This window comes from Trifolium pratense, linkage group LG2 (genome assembly GCF_020283565.1).
Source record: "Trifolium pratense cultivar HEN17-A07 linkage group LG2, ARS_RC_1.1, whole genome shotgun sequence".
Lineage (NCBI taxonomy): Eukaryota > Viridiplantae > Streptophyta > Magnoliopsida > Fabales > Fabaceae > Trifolium > Trifolium pratense.
In genome coordinates, this window is record NC_060060.1 from 1,619,632 (window position 1) to 1,637,835 (window position 18,204).

Here is an 18,204-nt window from a genome sequence, read left to right on the forward strand (position 1 = left end):
AGATTAACAACATGAGAGAAATAGCTGCAGATGATCCGTATCCAATTTTGTATCATGTCCTTTTTTTTTTTGGTATAGTGTATCATGTCCTTTTACTTTGGAGTTAACCCGTGCACAAGACTTAGAATTTCTATTTTTGGAGAATCCTTCAATCTTATTGTGAATACATATATTAATTTAAATCAGACAATTTAAATATAAAACTCGATAAATAAATAAAAATATTGAAGACCATTTAATTAAAATTGAATAGTTTAAATTTAAAATTCAAGAAATAAATCAAAAAGAGTATAAATTATTTATCAAAATCACATGATTGAGATCTTCCCACAATCACTATTTAACTACAAAAAAATCTATTTCTCCAATCAAACACCTAATAAAAACTAATCTAAGTAAAATAAAAAACTAAACATATACAACTTCAATATTTAATTAGCAATATACTTTTTCTTTGGCTTCTTCAAAAAATAAAATTCTCAACCATTACACATGAAAGGTACATCTTCACTCACATTCATACAAATAATGTTCTAAAGAAACCAACATATAACCCAAGAGAAATTTAATTTCCTTCACATTTTCAACCTTTAGAACAAATGGAAAATAAATCCAAAGAAACCAACAATTGAAACTAGCAACATAGAATGAGGAACAGCCACATGAACACTACTAGAAGGATTAGAACTATTTGTTATCGTAACATTAGAACAATCAAGACCTTCTTTCCCTTCTTTGCATTCATTAGCAAATAATCCAGGTGGATATTTTCCATAAATATTTATGTAACTAAACATAACTGTAGCACAATCAGTTGTCATGTCATTGATTTGTTCAGAAAATGGACAAGCAAATTGTTTGAATGCATCACAACAAACTTTTGGAGGGTATTGTGGTCCTTTACATTGACTTGTTAAGATTGTATAGTTTTGGTTCTCAAAATCAACTGAACAAGCTGCACAATTTCAAAAAAAGAATTATTTTGACTTATTGGATAAAAAAAATTACAAAGAAGTTTATAAGTGCATATTTTCAATCATAGTGAATTCAACGAAATCACGTTGATACCGCGATTTCGTTGAAATTTTAAAGTGTAACTTTTATTAAAAAATAGGATGACACGTGATACCGTCAAATTCACCATCAGTTCAAATGTGTAAAGGGTCGTAGAAGTATGCATATAACAAATTGGCCATGGTATGAAAATTATGACATGCACTTAGAGAACCATTCTTCCTTTTTCTAAGGGCGTGTTTGTTTCACGATCAGAAAACTTTCTCAAAAAATAATTGTGGGAATCTTTTGTTGTAAATTTGTTTGTTGAACATGTCATGGGATAAAAAAAAATACTAAGATATGATCATATTGCTAATGAAATGATCATCAATGAAACCAACATGATGTAAGGTACTTAGTTTGTTACATTATGATTTCCACATTTGAATTGAAAGTAAACCCATGTTGAAGATGAATGAAAACAAGAAACAATTTCATGATGACCTATATAAGATAAAATTAGAAGTAAAATTAAATGAAGAACATACATAACAAAAATTGTTAATTACCTTTCTTAGCTTGAAGGAGGACACGGCCATTGGTTGCACTATACTCAAATATGTCATCTATGTCAAAAAAAAAATCAAATTATTAAAAAAAATTGAAACCAATCTTAATAAACATGAATATCTAATTATTCATCATTGATCATATGAAACATTATTTTCATCATTGAAAATGTTGTATAACATGAAAGAAATAAATGTACCGGATATGAATGGGGAAGATGAGACCAATGTAGCTAAGAGGAAAAAAGAGAGAATGGAAGAGAAGAAGGTATATGAACCCATTTTCTCTTTCACTCTCACAATTTTTTGTTTTTAAATTTTCTTTTTTTTTTCTTTAAGGGGTGTTTCTTTTTTTTCTTGTTCTTGGTTTTGGAGAGAAGTTAGGGAAGAAGATGACATTGCATGAATTGTGGTAGAAACCAATTGGATTGTTTGTTAGATTTGGCAATGTTTTAATGGCTATCCGCATGTTACCAATTGGCTTTAATAGTTATTTTTTGGTAATTTAACTACCACTAAAATATAGCTACGTTAGAACATATAATCAAAAATATTTAATTTTATAAAAAAAAAAAAGGTAAATACTCAAATTATATAATCATAAATTCGTAATGCCATTTTTTTAAAAAAATAATGGGGAATGGCAACATTATTAAAATAATATTAATTAATGATTATTTTATTTAGTGAAACAAGACCATTTTAAAATTGTTTTCGAGGGGATTTAAGACCATACTTTGATTGGCCATTAGAGCGGTTCTGTCGTAGTATCGGCCATATTATGATTCGTTACTAGAGCGGTTGTGACATAGCATCAACCAATCACATGCACCCTAGAATTTTTCATTCAAAATAGTTTTCATGATGTGTAGGAAGAGTACGTATTTTATTTTGTGAACGGTTTTCATTCAAAATATGTTCATGGGGGTGAAGAAAGAGTGAGAGGGACAAAAAATTAGATTTTTTAAAAGTTTGCTAGTTAAAGAATTGAGTTCGCTCTTTAAGTAACAAACTGTATTTTTTCCATATTTTGCCTTTTACACACTCACTACTTGACCTGTGAGGGAGTAAAATTGGAAAGGCGGGCGGCACACAAAAATGACAGGGGAGCGAAAAGAAATTTCCCATATATACAGTTTATATAAAGTTGTATCTTAGAATATTATAAAATAAAAGTTGTATCTTAGAATTGGGAGTTATCTCTAACCCAACCTTACAAAACCGGCTTGTAAGGTGATGTTGTATCTACTTTATAAGCCCATATAGAGGTCATCTCACATCTAATATGAGACTTTTTAACACATCCCCTCGCCTAGTACTATCGGGCTTGGTGCGTGGATATAAATGGTGGGTGCCCGATAGCGGAAACAGAATAGCATGTGGAACAATGGGTCTTAAGAGACTTTGATACCATCTTAAAATTGGGAGACATAATCCAATCCTACAAAATTGACTTGTAAGGTGAGAATTACCTCTACTTTTATAAACTCATATACACTATGCACGGTGGAAATGTTGCATAGTGAAAATGTTCTCCGAAGTAAGTAGATTTGGGCTTTCATATTAGGCCCAATAGTTACATGCTCTCAAAGATCTTACTGCATGCTCTCAATTCACATTCTAGAATGCGAACTTTTTTTTTCATAATATTTTCATTCATGGGGGCATGCGAACTATTTTTTTCATAATATCTTCATTCATGGGGGCAGACGTTAGGCTTAAATCAAATAAAATTGTCACTCGCAAAATAGAGTGCGAATAGCGGTCGTATCCTAGAATGCAAAGGAGTTATTTTGATAATTTCAGGAGGCGCGTGAAGATTTCTAGAGGAACGAAACGTAAATCTCTTTCTTTTTTTTCGACGTGAGATCTCTTGTTGAAATATAAGATTATGTCTCTTTGATCCACATATCCAAATTATAAAAAATATGCATATTTAGCTAAATAATTGATAGTTTATGTACAAAATTTAAACTATAAAAACAAACATTAAAATTAATACATATCTGATAATAGAACCAACATGGTCCAGTAATTGAATGAATGTAAAAATAAATAAATAGATAATTGTAAAAGAAGAAAATTGCTTGTCTGTTTCTTTTTTATGTAAAGATATACACATTGCATATTATTATTCATATACAACATAACTATAGTCTATAGTCAATGTAACAACAAAAAATGTAAAAGAAACAAGATTGATATTATGTTTATTTCTTTCTTATGTAAATATACAATCATTATTAAGAAGATTGATTGTGTTTCAAGCTGTGATCATCAAGCCAAGAAACGATATCATTAAGAACTTGAGTTATTGTTTCATCAGGTTCACCTTCAATTAGAGCATGATAAGCATCTTTGTAAAGCTCAAGTTTCTTGTCTGAAGAACTTGCTTTTTCATACAATGCTTTGCTCACTGATGGATCAGTCACTGTATCAGCTTCTCCATGAAGGATTAATAATGGTAGAGTCACCTGTAATCATAGTCATTACATGTGAAAAATTAATCAATGTTCTTTACACTAATATAAAAAGAGTTTAATTTTTATACTTTAGGCAGTATAAGAAGTTAGTCTCGAGCAGACAGCTCGGTTGGTGAGTTCAGAGATACCGAAAGAATTCTAATCCAAAACTCTAGAAACTATCATAACCACTAATTAACTAACAGTTGTCAATCAAAGAAACTATCACAAGAAAAGGTAGATAGATAAGAAGTTGAGTACATACGTATTCCAGTTTTTGTTCGATTTCTTCGGTGGTTCTTAGCAGTTCTACAGCAGTCCATAAGCGCGGTTTATCCTTGTAACTAATAACATTATATTCTGTCTGCATAGACATTAGATAAGTGTCACTGTCATGAAGTTTCTAACACACAGATTAACCGCAAATAACTTGCATCACAAGTATCGGAGGAAAACGAAAGATAATTTAGAATTTAGGTTGGGCCTACAGACCTGTTCCCTCTTCTTTGGTTCTCTGAATGCCGCTTCTCCTAAATCCTTTGTCGGAACAAACTTATTCTTCGGAAGAAGATTTGCCATCGCAGTTAGCATATGAACAACCAACTTTGGTGGAACCATGCTCTCTGAAATCTATACAAAAATTTTAAGTTAAAGATAATTTATAAACAAATCATGTCAGAACTCTTAGCATGATTGTGTTTGAAGAAAAGTACTTTACACATTGGTGCACAAAGAATTGCACCATTCCAAGCTTTAGGTTGTTTCAAATGTATCTTTAATGCAACAGCTCCACCCATAGATTGTCCAAAAAGAAAACATGGAAGTGATTTGAACACTGGATTTTCTGTCATACAAATAAACCAAAACTTTTGCATCAATACAATAGTATCATCAACCAATAAGTTGTTTTCAACTTATTTCCATATAACCTTTTTATGAAGCACGGACACCGGACACGACACAGACACTGATACATGACACCGATAATAATTTGAGAAAATGACATATAATTCAGTATAATCATAATTGTAGGTGTCCGACACTGGGACACGGCTAACCTGAGGAGTGTCCGCACTTCATAGTATGATAGTTTATGAAAACAGTTTGACTTATCTACTGGCATACGCACTTGTGAGACTGTTCGGGAGAACGTATATAAACAACTTAGGACATGTTCATAAGTTGTTTTAAACTTATTTCAAAATAACATCTTTATGATAACTTATGAAAACAGTTTGACTTTGATTTTACATTTGTTATAGAAATAGCTTATACATAATCACTTATGCTATAAGTGCATAATTAAGAAGTTAATCTAAACAGGGCTTGAGTACCTTTGATTTTGGAGTACTGCTCAATAACATCATCCACAAGCATATCAAAACTTGGAATATATCCATGTAAACCTTGTGAAAGACCGAATCCCGGATAATCCATAGCGAAAACTCCATATTCGGATGATGCAAGTTTTCGAGCTATTCCTGCAAATGGTTCCATCATGACACAATTGAGTTTCTAATCCAAAACATAACTGAATTTAGTTACTTTTATAGATTTCAATTCTGAATACCAGTTACATGCCTTCAAAGAAAAATGTGCAAGTGTCTCCATATCCATGACAGAAAAAAACTAAGGCTTTTGGCTTCAAATCCTTTGCACGCCAACTTTTCCAAAAGATCTCTACCCCTCTTGAGTTCATTTCATAAGACTGTTGCATAGCATACACATTAAGTTATCAGATCAAATCACTATCAAAGAAGGACAAGGTAGCATTGATTATCTATGTAGCATCTACACTTCAGACTGAAGGTGTGTCCGATGTTCGACACATGTCAATTTATGATCACACCAACACGATACCAACATATGTGGTTACGTTCAATGTATCACCGACACTTCACATTAAAGGCATGACTAGTATTTGACACTGACACGACACCGGCACATGTGGTTTCATTCCAACACATGTGATTTCATTCAATCACTTCTCATTTTCTCAATCTGATCACACCTAACTGTTTCATTCAATCATTTTCATTTTCTCAAATTATTAACAATATTTATGTGTCGATATTGTGTCTATTGTTTGAGTCCGTATCGGTGCTTCATAGTTGCTGATTACTCATAACATGAAAAAACATTTCCAAATAAAATTCTTACCTCTTTCATTTCTAGTCCATCACATGGAGTCTGCAAAGAGAAAATCATAAAATTATTAATATTTTAAGAAAGTAAAATTTTACTAACTTCTTTGTACCAAAAAAAAATAAAAAAATTTTTACTAACTTCAAGTTAAATATCACACAAGATAAAGTAATCACTGCACCATGTACCCATCCACAAGAATGTGATGTGATTCAAAATGTTAATGCCAAAGTAAAAAAATTTAGTGCAACAACAATACAACAACAATAACAACAAAAGTAAAAAATTTGTAAGGATTGAATAAATCCAACCTAAATTTTAAGTACTATAATGCCCCTATCAGTTAATAGCTAGAAACTAGAAGAAGCCTTCTCTCTCTTTCAAGTTTCAACTACCCTCTAATCTAAGGAATAGTACCAAGTACCAACTACCCTCTCAGGAGTAAGAAGTACCAACTACCAATTTCAAAGTCAATGTATTAACTCCACCCCACGTAACCATATTGATGAACATAATCTCAAAACAACAAATATTTAACTAAAAATACAATAAACAAAGAGGGTGAAAATTTAATTAAAAAAAAAAAAAAACAAAACCAAATTTATGTCAATAACATCACCAACTAGATACAATCATCCCAGAAACAAAAAGAATAAAAATTTAATAACAGAAACCAAACTAAACCGTAAAAAAAGGGTTTTCAATTCTCATTTATTTCATCAATTTCATTATTCCAACAACAACCACAAAAACAAAAGACCAAAACAAAAAACAAAAAACAAAAACCAAAGACATAATAAATACCTTAAACAGTATATGGTCAATATTAAGCTGAATATCCTTAAAAGCCTCACGAGCTTTTCTTCTAGCAGGAACTTCATCCATTTTTGAATCCAAAATCTTCTGCAAATTTTCATCAACACCTGGTAATTTCTTCATCCTTGATAATAATAATGATAATTATTATTAATAATTTCACCCTTGAAATATTCTACAGAATTCTCAAATTTTGGTTTGGCTTGATTTGATGACAAACCAGAAACTAGAATCAAATGAAACTAAATAAAAGAAAATGTGTGTATATATAAATTTGAGGAAAAGGAAAATAAAAAGTTAATGGGAAAATAATATTTTTTTGTAGGGAAAAAATCAACTTTTTATTTTTTCTTTTTAAGTTATTGAAATTGAAATGTGCCAACCATTAAGTGGTGGCATCTATGAAGCTTCGTGAGTTTTATAGTTTTTAATGATTTATTAGGTTTTCAGAAACAAACAACTTGAAGAGGATCCGAAAAATAAGGTAAATCTGACTAAGGAATTTAAAAATTTAAAAATAAAAAGGGATAATGACAGCAAAATATAAAAGGAAAAGATGGTAAGCAAATTAATTAATTTTAAATGATTTTTATTGTATATCAAACAAATATAATAATTGTAACAAAAAAAAACAAAAACAAAAATAATAATTAAACTATTAATGAGATTAATATGTCTTTTTTTGTCAAATAGTCTAATGATAAAACTCACATTTAAATGCGAAAAAATATTAAATTCGATATTCGAATCTCAATCATTCCAATAATTTCTCTGATAACTACCATTTAAACTACATTTATGAGACGATTAATATGACTTTTTAATTACACGTGAGCGCAAGTAATTAGGTCATTTACATATATCAGGTATGCTAAATAATATAACTTACTCTGTATTTTTAGTTGTAAAAAGTTGTAAATCTTGGAAGTGAGCAATTAGTGGATTTTTTTTTTTTATTTGTTTGTAGACAAAGTAGCAAATATTAGTCACACTTATATATAATTATAAGATCTCAAGTTTAAACATAAATAAAGGTGTAACTTAATAATAAAGATGTAACTTAATAATATCAAAATTCTCAATTGATACATTGAAAATTTTTCATTCAAATACATTGGTAAAAGAAAAATTAGTCAAATAGAAGCTGTCAAAAAGTACGCTTGTAGACAATTGATACATTGAACATTTTTCATTTGAACATTGAACATTTCTTCTTTTTTTGGTACATGACATTGAACATTTCTTCTTATTTGTTTGTAGACAAAGTAGTTAATTCATTTTTACTTTTCCCATGATACGTTTATTATTTTGCTTTGCTTTCAATCTCATGAAAGTTTAGCTTAGTTATATTTGACTATGGTTACTTTTTTTAACTAAGGTTAGTAAAAGGAGTTTGTGTCGAACTCCCAAGTTCGACTCGGCTCGACTCATTTCCGGCCCTAATATTTTTTAGGTAAAATTACACTGCAGGTCTTTTATTTTATTTTTTTGTAACACTTTGGTCCTTTATCTTTTTTTTGTAACACTTTGATCCTTTATCTTTTATTTGTAACACTATGGTCCTTTATTATTTTTTATTTGTAACATTTAAGTCCTTTATTTTTTATAAATAAATAAGATAAGGACCAAAGTGTTACAAATAAAAGATAAAGGACCAAAATGTTACAAAAAAAAGATAAAGGACCAAAGTATTAAAAAAAATAAGATAAAAGACTTGTAGTGTAATTTTACTTTTTTTTTTAACTAAGGTTAGTAAGAGAAAAGTATGCTTATTATATCAACAACAATAAAAAGCAGAAAAGTTAACTATGATATATAGTATCAATAGATCCCGACTCTATTAATAAAAATTTAATAGTGGAAAGTGATTATGTGAATAATTCATAGTGGAATATTTTCTTACTACACACGCAGCATTTAAAGTGGAATATAATGAGGAGTATTTTTCTTAACATGCAAGCAAGTTGATTACGGAAGCAGGAAATTCTAAAGTTGGAGTAAATTTTTAACACGTCACGATGTTAAGGATGAGTTCAGAATTTTAGACACTGCCAAAAGCGTCAAAAGGTTCCAACTTCCAACTTCCAAATAAGAGTTGGATGTAAGATTTTTTTTCCAAAACGAAAACACAACCTCAATATTATTAGGAGCCAAATCAATTGGATCTTGAGTTAAAGTTTTTTTTTTAAGCAAACTTAAATCATTTTATTATTAATAATAGGTTGAATATATTGAGGGATACAATCAAATAAATTGCGACTAGATTAAGAAATGGTTGCTCTCGCTAAGGCGTGAGCCACCATATTCGTTTGTCGCTTGATAAATTTGATCTTGAAGTTCGAATTACAAAATAGTAATGACTTAATTGACGTGATAATAGAATCCAATTCCAATGCACCATTGTGTTTGGCATGAATAACATCCCCACTAACTTGGAATCACTTTCAAAAGCAATGTTGGACCATCCTCTAAAATTAGCTTCACATAGTGCTTCTAAGATAGTCATTGCTTCTCCTTCCAATGTTGTAAGTTTATGTGTGCAAAGATTTGTTCCTGTTGCTATAAATGTCCCTTCAGAATTTCGGACACACCAACTCCAACATGTAGAACCCGAGGCTTCAAAGAAACTTGTGTCAACATTGCATTTCCACCATCCAACACGAGGACATTGCCATTGTTGTTGTTCTGGAACAACAAAAGATTCACGAACCAGATGCTGTAATTGAGTTAAAGTTTATTAAGCGGTATTTCTGTGACTTTAATTCGGTTGATATAAATATTATATTTTATATGTATGAATCGAGATTCGAACTCCGAACATTCATCTTAAAAAAGTGGAATTCTGGTCAGTATGTTATTTAACCGTAAAAATCAAGCGGTAAGCGAATATAGTGTCTCATATTTTATTCAGGGTGGTCATTCTTCAGTCTAGTTATAATTTTTTGATATTGTTATCAATAAAAGAATGGGGGGTTCAGAAAGTAAATCCTGATTGAGCTCTGATATGGCTAGCTATTAGTAAGGTAATGGGCAGCCCATTTACCTTTTATACCCACTATCAAAGTCCCAGTATTGTACAAGGATGAAAGCTTCTCTTTCAGCCCCCATGACTCTTTTTTCCTTTTCGAAAATTCAATTTTGCCTTTAAAAGAAATTTGGAATGTGTTTTTTGAAGTTTTTTTAGTTCAAATTCAGGAAAAATTCGTAAAACACATTTCAAAGTTTTTTCGAGGCAAAAAAAATTCAGAAAATGCGTTCCGAAGTTTTTATTGAAGGGCAAAAAAGGAAATCCAATGAGGGAAAAGGAAACATGGGGGGCCAGAAGAGAAGCTTTCCACAAGGAGATGATATAAGAAGAATTCTCTTCCCCCCTTATGACTTTCTTTTCTTCCTAAATTTCCATTTTTGCCCTTGAATAAAAACTTCGGAATGTATTTTTCAAATTTTTTTGCTGTTAAAAATAATAACTGAACTAGGAAAACGCGTTCCGAAATTTTTATTCAAGAAAAAAATGGAATTTTTTGGAGAGAGGAGGGAGAGAGTGATGAGAGGGAGCGAAGAGAATTTTTCATACTTGTCTTTTAGGGTGTTACGATTCGATTTGGTTCGATTTTCTATCAAGAAAATATCCAAAATGACCAAGTTTACATTGGTTTGGTTTTGTTTATTTTCAGCGTTTTCTAGAAGTGGAATTGAACCAAACTAAACTTGTAATAGATAGTTTGGTTCGGTTCACTTAAAAAAATTATAAAAAAACATCATACAAATAAGACATTAATTAGGAGAAATTTAAATATATTTGTCAAAAAAACAGATAAATTTACATAAGATATTAAGAAAATTGAAATAAATTACAAAACTTATTTATTCATTAATTAATCTACCCCATAACTAGGGTTGGGAACAGGCCAGGCCAGGCCTTAACAGGCCTAAGTCTGGCCTACGGTTTTTTTTTCAGGCCTGAGCCTGGCCTGCGGCCTATTAAATGTTATTGTTTTTGGCCTGGCCTAAGCCTTTTAAAAGTCTGGTTTGGCCTTGTAGCCTGTTTAAAAGCCTGTGTTACATTAAAGCTTCTCTATATAGTTTTTTTAAATAGGCTAAACAGGCCTTAAAAAGTTCACATTTAAATTTTTATAATTTCTACAACATTAAGAAAAAACTAATAATATGATTAACACAATAACTAAAAACTAATAAAATAACAAATATGATTACGAAAAATAATAATTATTATAAATAATATTTTTTTATAAGATATAAATAATAATATTATATAAATAATAATTATTATAAACAGGCCGGCTTATCAGACTTCGTAGGCCTTTTTAGAAGCCTAAGTCTGGTCTATTTATGTAAACAGACAGTTTTCAAAGCCTAAGCCTGACATTTTTAATAACCAGGCCAGACCAGGCTTATACAGACCAGGCCGGAGGCCCCTGTAGGACCCCTGGCCTATTCCCATCCCTACCCATAACCCTATTTAGTGTTTTCTAATTCTGAGCTATGGATTGATATCTTGTTATCTTTAGGGAACACCTATACGTAATTTCTTGACAAAAAAATACAATAATTTGAAGAAGTAAAAAGGTTATAGTTTCGAATATTGAAAAAACATGAACAAATTAAACTGATTAACGTGAAGAAAAATCTAAACTTTAATTTGTTTACTAAAATGTAAAATTTAGGATTGTGGTTCGTTAAGTGTGAGAATTGAAAAATGTGTGGAACATTTATGAACTTGTGTTTGTGTTGTTTTGGTGTAATGTAGTTAGGAAAATGTTGGGAACTAAGTTAAAGTGAACTCGAAACTGAAATTACTTGATACTAGAACTAACCTTCAAATCCGATTAAACCAATGATGAAAAGGAAAAATAAAAATTAAAGTGGACTTTTTGTTTTTACTAAATTAAAGGGGACTTGGTAAGTTTATTAAACTTATTGGTTCAGTTAATTGGTTCATTGCCAAAAACTGAATCTAGTCTTGTTTACTTCGATTTTTTTTAACTGTCTGTGCCTTTTTTTTTTGTCAAGTAGTCTAGTGGTTAGAAAATCCACCTTAAAGATGAATAAGTAAAGTATCTCGGGTTCAAACCCAGACTCCTACACATATAGTGCGATGTTCCTATTAACTGAGTTAAGCTCACGGGTACGCCGTCTATGCCCTTATTGTTGTCTCCATTTATATTCATCTCTTCTTTCTTTTCTTATGGTACAATTTTATAATCATCTCTGACTCTCTGCTGAGTGATTTTTCCAGTACTAGTACTACTGTATATTGCTTCATAAAACAAGAGATGTACCGGTACTTTTGTCTCAAAAAAGTACTGTGCTAAAGAAAACTGTGCTAAAGGAGGTTCTAATTTATTTTGTACTTAGAGTTAGATCTCATAGACCATTATATTTAGATAATTTTTAATAAGAGTATCAAAAAAGGTTTTATAGACTAATGATTCGTACTTTAATATTTTTTATCATTGAAGTTCTATGACGTGTCATAGAGTGTATTAAAATTCATGATACGACACCTTATTTAACTTAATATCATCAATTTTAGTTAAAAAAATAAATATAGAATAGACAACTTGTTAATAATGTATGATACTCAAAGTGATATCATCATTGGAGCAAGATATATATGAGTAGCATAAATATTATATGTCATTGTAGGGACCACTTGTTAGTAATATATGATACCCAAAGTGGTATGATCAATTGAGATGCTCTTAATGGGAGAAGTTATTATACATAAGTGTAATCCTTATGCATGGTACATAAGTCAATAACATCCATTAGATTGAGCATCCACATGTAATAATCCTAGCCAATCTCAACTCACACACTCACACCTAATCTCACACCCCCCAAATTTCTCACGTACCCCCCAAATTACTCGCGCACCCCCCAAATTTCTCGTGCACCCCCCCCCCCCCAAATTTCTCATGCACCCCCCAATTTCTCGCGCACCCCCAAATTTCTAGCGCACCCCCCAAAATTTTTCACGCACCCCCAGATGACTTGTGCGCCCAATTTTTTTTTAACCCCCCATATTTCAAGCCTAAACCATTTTGCTGTGGGAATGGTTTCAAAAATATACACTCCAAAACCATTAAGTGCATAAGATGGTTTTGAAGTACAACCTATAATTAGAATCATAATTGTTTTTTTTTGTACAATTATAATCATTATTTAAAACCAGTTAAATGGTTTCAGATAGTTATACACTAAAACCATTTGTATTGTAAAATGGTTTTATGTGTGTTTTTATGGTTTCAAAAATTCTGGAAACCATTATGCTGGTTAAATGGTTTCAGATAGTTATACACTGAAACCATTTGTATTGTAAAATGGTTTTATGTGTGTTTTTATGGTTTTAAAAATTCTGGAAACCATTATGTTGGTTAAATGGTTTCAGATAGTTATACACTGAAACCATTTGTATTGTAAAATGGTTTTATGTGTGTTTATATGGTTTTAAAAATTCTGGAAACCATTATGTTGGTTAAATGGTTTCAAATCACAATTATTGTTTGTATTCTAATTATAGGGTTGTACTCTAAAACCATCTTATACACTTAATGGTTTTGGAGTGCATATCTCTGAAACCATTCCCACAACAAAATGGTTTAGGCTAGAAATGTGGAGGGGACCAAAAAAATAAAATTGGGGGGCAAAAGTCATATTGGGGGTGTGCGAGAAATTTTGGGGGTGCATGAGAAATTTGGGGGTGCATGAGAAATTTGGGGTGCACAAGTAATTTGGGGGGTGCATGAGAAATTTGGGGGTGTGCTAGTAATTTGGGGGGTGCACAAGTAATTTGGGGGGTGCACTAAGTAACTTATGCATGGTGCATAAGAATAGCTTATGTATAATAACCAATCCCGCTCTTAATAAGTATACAATTTTTTCAACTCGGCAACTCTTAAAAAGTTTTAAATATTGTCAAATAAAAAATTGTTTTAAATGACTTCTACCAATAATTCTACATCTCACTAATATATTAGGTACCGATGTTTATTGTAGAAATGGTATATATTAGGTACTCAGTTTTTAAAAGAAAATTTCGAAGAGATTGAAAATTAAAATTTTAGAGGGACCGAAAACATATTTAATCCAAAACTAACTCATACTCGTCGGTACCCGTCCATTCGCCCCGATTTTGATGGGAAAAACTCGAATTGAGTGAGTTTGGGTTCTAGTTTAGATTTTTCCCGATTTTAAAGGACGAGGGTAGGGCGGGTAATGGACACTTTGATACACACCTTGAAATCGTTCCTGACTTGCCCCACTTATATCGAATTATATTTTGTCTCTTTTAAATTAGAAATCTTTTACATTCATATGTTTATTTTTGTGTTATTTATTTTTTTTAAGTTGAATATTAAACAAGTTATTTTTTTTCTATTTATTTTCTTTGTTTAAAATAATCATATTGTTGAAACAAAATAGTTTTCGACTTTTAACTCACTTTTCAATTTAAAAAAAAAACGCAATTCAAATTCATATAGAGGTTGGTGGAGTAGAGATATGTACCCGAACAGATTTAGATCATTTCCTATTCATTCTCTCATGTTGTCATCCCACTTTCATCTCAGTCACTCATTCACTTTTTTCTTTTCCTCTTCTTTTTTTGTTTGGTCAAGTAGCATTGTGGCAGGTGAATAAATGGAGTATCCCAATTTAAACCCGGATTCCTGCACATATAATGTGATATTCCTACCAACCGAGTTAAACTCAAACTTATTTTTCTCTCTTTTATATACATTTTTTACTTTATGATTCAATCTAACATTAAATGATAAAATAAGAGAGTTGTACAAAAATAATCAGAGAGAATACAAATCCATAGCAAAATCTGTCCCAATCCGATCTGTTGCCATACCTACAAGATTTTTTTGTGTTTCTCTTTGTTACCACTCCAATGCAGATGCACTAGACCCCCACCTTTTTCTAACTCATGGACCAGCTACCCCCCTAACCCACCTATATTGCAGTAACAAAATTGACAAAATTGCAGTAAAAATTGCAGTGAATTTTCTAAGTTTCTAATCTTTATTTATTGCACGGTTATTATTACATGACCTAAGATTCTTTAATTTATAGTGGACCACCTATTGTCAAAAGTTAATTAAAAAACTCTAAAAAAATGAAGGAAAAAAAATTGTTGAGAATTGAATAATAATGATACAAATAGAGTATTCAGGAGAAAAATACTCATAAAATTTATATTAAATAAATATAGATTGATAAAAAAATAATAAAAATAGTATAATGGTGGTATTTATATAGAGTAATTTTGGAGATTAACCAACTAAGCAACTACTTTCCCGTCCCAAAATAAAAGAACTCATTCATCACTACATGTATGTCAATGCATAATTTTGATTACGAATATTTTTAATGCTTTTCCTTTTTGACAAAAAGTATCTTTAATTCTCTTTTTTTTTTTTGGTCTTATCTTTAATTCTCTATTACAGTAGTAAAAATTATAAAAATTTGATATTTGAAAAATATTCATCGAAACAAATCAAACAAGATCTTATATGATAATATTTACATTTATATATTTTTAGAAAAATTCGATCAAAACAACACATATGAATAGTGCATTTTGTCAAATGATGTCTTATAAAATGGGACGGAGGGAGTAACAATCAACTCTAACTAACTATCTATATTCTTAACATTTTTCTTTTTTTAAAGTTAGAGAGCATCAGGAGGTTCTGTTAATCCTAAATTTTTTCTACAAAATAACACATACCTCTTTGCAAATCCTAATCCGTCAAAATATTTTATGGTAAAGCTAGCGTTAGTGAGCGATTGAGATTTAGATAAAATAATGCTGACGTAAAATAATGCTACGTAAGTGTTTAAATAAAATAACATTAGTTTTAGCACTAAAGTCAACGTAATCTGTAATAACATTCTGATTGGGTGATAAAACTTTAGATAATATAATGTTGATAAGATAATCCGTAATCACGATATGATTGAGAGACTAAGATTTAGATAAGATAATGTTGATAACATAATCCGTAATCACGATATGATTGAGAGACTAAGATTTAGATAAGATAATGCTGACAACACTGCTTACGTCAGCATAATTTGTAATCAAGATATGATTGAGTGACTAAGATTTAGATAACATAATTTTGACGTCAGCGTAATCTTTAATCGTGATTTGATCGGATGACTAAGATTTAGAAAAAATAACATTGACGTCGGCACCTTTGTAAACAGTGGTGAATAGATAACTCAAGTTTAGGGGTGCAAAATATTAAACTTTATTAAATAAGTATAATGATATCTATAAAAGTCATATACTCAAAAAATTACATTGTATTCAATTTATAATGTATCAAAAAACAACTACGTACATGCTCCACAATTGTCCTTTACGCGAATCTATGCTATGAAATCGTTGAGTAATCGGCTCATCATCAATTTGCTCCAACACATCACTTTCAATATAAGTCACTTGGCAATCATTCCTTCATTCGTCCCCCATTCGATTGCATAATCTAATTTTCACAATCTGCATAGCAAAAAATGAACGTTCAACGGTTGTTGTGGCAAAGCACAAAATCATTGCTAACTTCAATAGTTGATAAACTAATGGATAAACAATATGTCTTCTTGTTTCAACCAGGTTTTTGAAAGATCATTCCTACCAAAGATGCAAATACAATATTATTGTGCATATCAATGATATAAGTCTCAAGTTGGATAAAACTTTGAAAATTCAACTAGTTTTTTCTTGTCAGGAGAAGAGAACAACTTCGTTGGACTAAAACAATTCATATAAATGAGCAACCAACTATTTGTTTCGTTAAAACGATTGTTAAGTTCCTGAAATCGGATTTCATATTGTGAAAGATTCGATATTACTTCTACGCTTTGACGTTCCTGAAAAGTCTATATCATCCATGTTTTGGAATGTGGATGTCATGCTTATTGCAAAATAAATTCATTTAATCCAATAAAGATTCTCATCTATCATCTCTTAGAGCTTGTAATTGTTGCTTTGTGATGTTAACCAACTTAATACATCACCGATATCTTGATCTCTTCTTTGCAATGCTTGTGACAATTCATTTGAAATACCCAAGACATTCTTTATCAAATGCAATGTTAGTGCAAAATTAAAAGTATTCATCAATTGTATGAGACCATTTACTTCAACTTTTTGTTCTCTTTGCAATGTTAAATCTAATTTCAAAATTTTAAGTACATCAATTGCAGAATCATATCAATATCAAATTAGTTAAAGTAGAAAAATGAGAACTCCAATCAATATTAGCATGTCGTTTGAGAACTTAAAGATGATTTTTGGCAATACCAACTAATGTAACATGTAACTGATGAACCAAGTTTAATCTCTCATAATGATGGTGAATATGATGAAGTGGTATCCAATTACAAAAAATAGGACTAATAACCAAAATCTTGCAACACTACTTTAAGTAAAAAAAAAAACTATTAGTCAATTGTGTCAAATGTCTTAGCAATATCAATTTTGATAGCAAAGATGCCACCAAAAGATTTTTTGTGCAACATATTAATGAGTTAAAAAATTAAGCAATTACAGTCTCTTATTTGACTACCTACCTTTAGTGAGTCTTCTTGTAGTAAGTCAATAAATTTAGTTGAATCTTATAGTAGTGAGTCAAAAATTAAGCATATATAATCTTTTATTGTAGTGATTCAATCTCTTATCTCGAAACTATTAGTGAGTGTTATTGTATTATGAAAAATATTAATTAATTTTAGATGTTTAAAAAAAAAAGTTCTTCACCAAAAAAAAAAAAAAAATAAGTTTCTTGAAATTTTGAAAGAGTTCTATTTGACTCATCTATCCTCATGTCTCGCAATATTTGAGTTATGGAAGCAAGAAATGAAGGTAATAGTTAGGAATAAAACTTATAAAAGTATCAGATAAGATAAGCATAAAGAGTTAGATTCGCCAATCTCATCAAATACATGCAGTAAATTTTTTTGAGATAGGTGAATATAACCACTTTTACAAGATCCATATTACTCATTTTTCAAAAATAATACTCCCTCTATTCCAATTTGATTGACACAGTTGACTGTTTCATGCATGTCAATGTATAATTTTGACAATTAATATTTTTAATTTGTATAATAGTAACATTTTTCTCATAAATAATACTTCATCCGTCTCAATTTGATCGACAGAGTTGACTGTTGTGTAC

At 30.4% G+C, this 18,204-nt stretch overlaps 2 protein-coding genes across 2 annotated transcripts; both read right to left on the reverse strand.

Annotated features, from left to right (window-relative positions):
* Positions 1–590: 590 nt before the first annotated feature.
* On the reverse strand, positions 591–9,663 carry LOC123910918 (GPI-anchored protein LLG3-like). Its single transcript, XM_045962210.1, has 5 exons — positions 9,640–9,663; positions 8,286–8,304; positions 1,766–1,828; positions 1,566–1,622; positions 591–955 (listed from the first exon to the last, which is right to left on the reverse strand). The coding sequence occupies exons 1-5, from the start codon at positions 9,661–9,663 to the stop codon at positions 591–593; spliced, it is 528 nt and encodes a 175-aa protein (XP_045818166.1).
* Positions 3,636–7,480, reverse strand: LOC123910917 (caffeoylshikimate esterase-like). The gene is made up of 8 exons (XM_045962209.1): positions 6,977–7,480; positions 6,188–6,217; positions 5,609–5,735; positions 5,362–5,508; positions 4,741–4,871; positions 4,520–4,657; positions 4,293–4,391; positions 3,636–4,039 (listed from the first exon to the last, which is right to left on the reverse strand). The coding sequence occupies exons 1-8, from the start codon at positions 7,109–7,111 to the stop codon at positions 3,809–3,811; spliced, it is 1,038 nt and encodes a 345-aa protein (XP_045818165.1). The 5' UTR covers positions 7,112–7,480; the 3' UTR covers positions 3,636–3,808.
* Positions 9,664–18,204: the final 8,541 nt, after the last annotated feature.